Source organism: Trichechus manatus, unplaced genomic scaffold (genome assembly GCF_000243295.1).
Source record: "Trichechus manatus latirostris isolate Lorelei unplaced genomic scaffold, TriManLat1.0 scaffold00236, whole genome shotgun sequence".
Lineage (NCBI taxonomy): Eukaryota > Metazoa > Chordata > Mammalia > Sirenia > Trichechidae > Trichechus > Trichechus manatus.
In genome coordinates this window covers 809,808-815,213 of record NW_004444172.1, presented here as the reverse complement: position 1 = coordinate 815,213, position 5,406 = coordinate 809,808, and the positions used below count along the sequence as shown (strand labels likewise).

General features: G+C 36.8%; 1 protein-coding gene across 1 annotated transcript; it reads right to left on the bottom strand.

Moving 5' to 3' along the window:
• Positions 1 to 1,111: 1,111 nt before the first annotated feature.
• LOC101345844 (olfactory receptor 5F1-like) lies at positions 1,112 to 2,080 on the bottom strand. The gene has a single exon (XM_004389216.1). It carries the CDS (start codon positions 2,078 to 2,080, stop codon positions 1,112 to 1,114), a length of 969 nt encoding a protein of 322 aa, XP_004389273.1.
• Positions 2,081 to 5,406: the final 3,326 nt, after the last annotated feature.

The window sequence follows — 5,406 nt, the reverse complement described above, 5'->3', positions numbered from 1 at the left end:
TGAGTAAGAAAGCAGAGAACATGGTTGAAGTTAAGACATGCTGAAAAACCTAAACTTCGGAACAAGCTTATTTTGTCTCCAAAACATTGTTTCTAACTCTGTTTTACACTGGAAGCAACATAAAATTACTATTTAATGTGCAAAATTTTGATCAGTAGATGATTCCCTTAGAATATACTTTGTAAGTAAAACCTTTGATACTGACCTCCATGTCAATAGTGCTTAATGTTAATATCGAGATTAATTTTAATTGCTTTTTATTGACAATCGAGAGATTATCTCTATGAAGAAGAAACTCATGAACCTAATAAAGAATATGAGTCATATGCATCCATTGAAGATTGATCCACCTCCTTCAACATATATGTCTCTTGAACTCTTTATAACAGCTGAGTCTGTTGTATGTGCTTGTTTTTGTTTTTGGTGTGTATGTGTGTATGTGTGTGTTCACCTGAATATTTGTATGTGTATACGAGTCCAGAAGAAAGTAGAAAAAGTGTTTACGAAATTTTGAGGAGAAAGGTAAGAAATGGAAGGAGTGTTGTAATTGTTGCATTCAAATTAGTCAGCAGTGTTCTTGACAGAAAATTTTTGCACAAACTCTGGCTTATTTTTTAATAAGTGTATGTGTGTATGGATATGGAAAGATAGATAAAAAGTCAAAAGTTTAGAGCTGTAATAAAACTATAGCCCTGAAATTTGATTTAAGCATCTCCTCCAGACCTATATCAATAAATTAAAAAAGGAACATCCATTATTACTTTAAAGCATTTATGAAATGTGTGTTATATAGCTAACACTTATCTCAGAAGAGGTAAAAAGAGATTGAAAGGATGTTTCAAAATATTTTACATGATTAGTTCCCTATGATATTGTGACTTTTGTTTCAACACTTCCTCTTCTTTTATCCACAGCCAAGACTTCATTGTAAAGAAACTCTGCTTTTAAAGACCTGGTGAGGGTATAGAATGATTATAAAATGGCCATCTAATTTATCTTATCCCTAATTGGTACAGATACTTGAGTAGTAACAGAATGTGTTGTCTTTGAAAATATTCTAATGAAAACCTTGTGTTTGAACTAGCCTTTGAAAGTTAATTAAATATTCTGTTTAGTTCAGAAAATTAACCAGGCAATCACAGAAATGAAAGATTCTTTTCCTATTAATCAAACTCCATAAAGCCTTCTTTACTTCCCTATTCCTGAGGCTGTAGATCAGAGGATTCAGCATGGGGAGCACCACTGTGTAGAACACGGAAGCCACTTTGTCCTGATTCAAGGAGTAGCTAGAATTGGGTCTCAGATAAGTATAGATGGTGGTTGCATAGAACAGAATTATAGCAGTCAAGTGGGAGGCACAAGTTGAGAATGCTTTGCGCCTCCCCTGCCCTGAATGCACACGAAAGATGGAGAAGAGAATATAGGAGTAGGAAGTGAGGATGACCAGCAGAGTTCCAGCCATATTCACACCAGCAAAAGTGGAAATAATGCTTTCATTCAGGAGTGTGTCAGAACAAGAGAGCTTAAAAAGAGGAGGGCTGTCACAGAAGAAGTGATGAATGATATTGGAAGCACAGAACGGTAAGCTGCTTACATAACTTGTGTTAACCATGGAGTTCAGCAATCCTGCTGTAAAGGCCCCAGCTGCCATTTTAAGGCAGACTGTCCTGGACATGATTAAGGAGTAAAGGAGTGGGTTACATATGGCCACATAGCGGTCATAGGCCATTAACCCAAAGAGGATGCATTCAGTTGTTGCCAGGGCAATAAAGAAATACATCTGCAAGAAGCAGCCAGCAAAGGAGATGGTTTTCTTCTCAGACATTAAATCTACCAGCATCTTTGGGGTGATGGTGGATGAGTAGCAAACATCCACAAAGGACAAGTTAGCCAGGAAGAAATACATGGGTGTGTTTAGTCGAGAATCCATCCTGATTAGCAGGATCATCCCCACATTCCCCAGAACTGTGAGTATGTAAATCACAAAAAATAGCAAAAAGAGGATGATCTGTAGCTCCAGGGAGTCTGTTAATCCTAACAGGATGAACTCAGTCAGTGAGGTATAGTTTTTTCTGGTCATTTATTACAAATACGATTTGTTTAAATTTTGTATTATGTTTAAATAGTTTACTCTCCAAAACTTTACAGGAAGAAGTAGAAATATTAATGAGGACATTCACATATGGTGGGAAAAAGATAACCTAGGATAATATAGTATAGTAAATGGAATTAATGAAATGAGAGAAAATCAATAGAGGACAAATGGAAAATGTATTTGATTTTAACAAGCAATTATCTGTAACAAATCTGGGTTGTAAGCCTTTAAAATCACTTCTCTAAGTCCCCAGATTCTTATTGTGTTTTTGAAAATGCAATATATATATTTCTCATTCTTTTATACCAGTCCACCATCAAATGCAAAGGATAAAAATATTCTTGCTGAAGTCTTTCCAATTCTCTGAACAACTGCATGGACTTAATTCAAGGATAATATTTTCTTTCCCTTAAAACTACTATGTGCAATCTTTTCCAAAATTCATGCATTGCCTCTAGAAATAGCTTTTGTGTAACCCTCAGCAGCAAAAATAGTAACACTTTCAGCTAAGCAATATTTTGGCATTCATTATATAGTCATGAAAAAATTTGTAATTTTGAAATGTGAACCAAATTGTTTTTTCTAGTTACAAAGCTGGTATAAATATCAAATTAGTGCCACGTAGCAGCAGACATGGTATCTGTCCATCTCGGGGAATGGCAGTACCAGATCCTTTGAACTTCCTTCCCAGATAGTGTCTTACCTGTGTAGTTTATCATTTTCTTTAATATTTGGAGGTCTCAGTTAGGAGTGAAAACATAACAAGATGAAAAACTTCATTTTTAGAAAATTCTGTGTTATGTTAAATTACCTCTTTGAGTTACCCTCTGAGTAAATACATGGTGAGACACTTTTATTTTGTTTTATCTCAGGAGGATTGTGGAACTATGGGGGCTGTCTGTAGGTATTAATTGTGATATCAATTCTCTAAAGGCAGGAACTCCAGTCTCAAAAGAAAAGAAAACATGACACTGAACATGAGAAAATATACTTCAAAGCTGTTGGTGTTCCAAATTATGTGGAGCTTGCATCATAAGGTGGTCTCTGATCTCTAGGTAATGTTAAAGTCTTTCACCAAAGTCAGATTCACTAATTTTAATTAATTAATTATATTGCCTCATTCTTGCTATTTTGAAATTATTCCAAAGAAATAAATTGCAAAATACCAAATTTGTATCTGCCCTTTAGCCAGTGTTTGTGTATGTGTGTTCTTTAATAAACATATTTATAATGGCTGCTTTGAAGTCTTTTGTCTATTAAGTCCAACATCTGAGCTCTCACACAAACAGTTTTGTTGTCTCCTTTTTTTCTGGTGTATGGCTTGCACTATTCTGTTCCTTTGCATGCTTCAATATTTTTTGTTGAAAACTGGACATTTTACTTTATTTAGTTATTTTTTACTGTATACGTGTTTTTTATTGTACTTCAGACAAAAGTTTACAGAGCAAACTACCTACTCATTAAACAATTAGTACACATATTGTTTTGTGACATTGGTTGCGAACCCCACAACATGTCAACACTCTCCTCTTCTCTATCTTCAGTTCCCTATTACAAGCTTTCCTGTCCCCTCTTGCCTTCTAGTCCTTGCCCTTGGGCTGGTGTGCCCCTTTACTCTCATTTTGTTTTATGGGCCTGTCTAATCTGTGCCTGAAGGGTGAACATCAAGAGTGGCTTCATTACTGAGCTAAAAGTGTATCTGGGGGCCATACTCTCGGGGTTTCTCCAGTCTCTGTGAGGCCAGTAAGTCTGATCTTTTTTTGTGAGTTAGAATTTTGTTCTATATTTTTCTCCAGCTCTGTCTGGGACCCTCTGTTGTTACCCCTGTCAGAGCAGTCAGTCATGGTAGCTGGGAACCATCTAGTTGTACTGGACTCAGTCTTGTGGAGGCTCTGGTAGTTGTCGTCCATTAGCCCTTTGGTTCAATCTTTCCTTTGTGTCTTTGGTTTTCTTCATTCTCCCTTGCTTCAGATAGGATGAGACCAGTGGAGTGTATCAGACAGCTGCTCACAAGCTTTTAAGACTCCAGACACTACTGACCAAAGCAGAATGTAGAACATCTTATTTACAAATTATGTTATGGCAATTGAGCTAGATGGTCTCTGAGACCACGGTCCCCACAGCCCTCAGCCTAGTAATTTAATCTCTCAGAGAATTTGGATGTGTCTATGGAGCTTCTATGACCTTGCCTTGGACAAGTTATGCTGGCTTCCTTAATATTGCATAATGTCTACTCTTCACCAAAGTTACCACTTATCTATTGTCTAGTGATTTTCCATCCCCACCCCTTCCCTCGCTCATAACCATCAAAGATTTTTCTTTTTTGTGCAGAAACCTTTTCATGAGTTTTTAAAGTAGTGTTCTCATACAATATTTGTACTTTTTTGATTGCCTTGTTTCACTCAGCATAATGCCGTCCAGATTCATCCATGTTGTGAGATGTTTCACAGATTCATCATTGTTCTTTATCATTGTGTAGTACTCCATTTTGTATATGTACCATAGCTTGTTTATCCTTTCATCTGTTGATGGACATCTAGGTTGTTTTCATCTTTCTGCTATTGTGAACAATGCTGTAATGAACATGAGTGTGCATATGTCTATTCTTGTTGGGCTCTTATTTCTCTAGGACATATTCCTAGAGGTCGGATTGCTGGACCATATGGTATTTCTATTTGTAGCTTTCTAAGGAAGTGCCATATTGTTTTCCAAAATGGTTGTACCATTTTTGCATTCCCACAGAAGTGCATAAGAGTTCCAATCTCCCCGCAGCCTCTCCAACATTTGTCATTTTTTGTTTTTTTGATTGTGCCAGGAATGCCGGAGTGAGATAATATCTCATTGTGGTTTTGATTTGGATTTCTCTGATGACTAGTGATCACGAGCATTTCCTAATGGAACACTGGACATTTTAGATAATATGTTGTAGCGATTGCGGATACTTACCCCTCCTGGGGCTTGCTAGTTTTGTTTGCTTGTTTACTATTAGTGACTTGTTTGGGCAATATTAATGAAGTCTATTTTTCCTCCAGTATGAAGGCTCTGCTGTTGCTCCTTACAGGGCACAGCCAGGGCATATGCTCAGTTACCCTGGCATGATGGTTATCAGAACTTTCTTTGACTATTCTTTCCCTGATCTCTCTGTTAAGCTGTTGGCCAATCTCTCCATCATACTCAATTGTTAGACTTCACAAATTACCAAATGATTGCTCTATTGTTTTTAACAATGTCCTGGGACACAAATTCCTCCACAGTTTCATTCAATTTAATTTGGTCCCCTTTGCAGGAGTAGCTATGAAGGTCAGTCTTTG

Excerpts from the sequence above, each read along its gene's own strand:
- LOC101345844 (XM_004389216.1), bottom strand. The coding sequence starts at position 2,080 with ATGACCAGAAAAAACTATACCTCACTGACTGAGTTCATCCTGTTAGGA.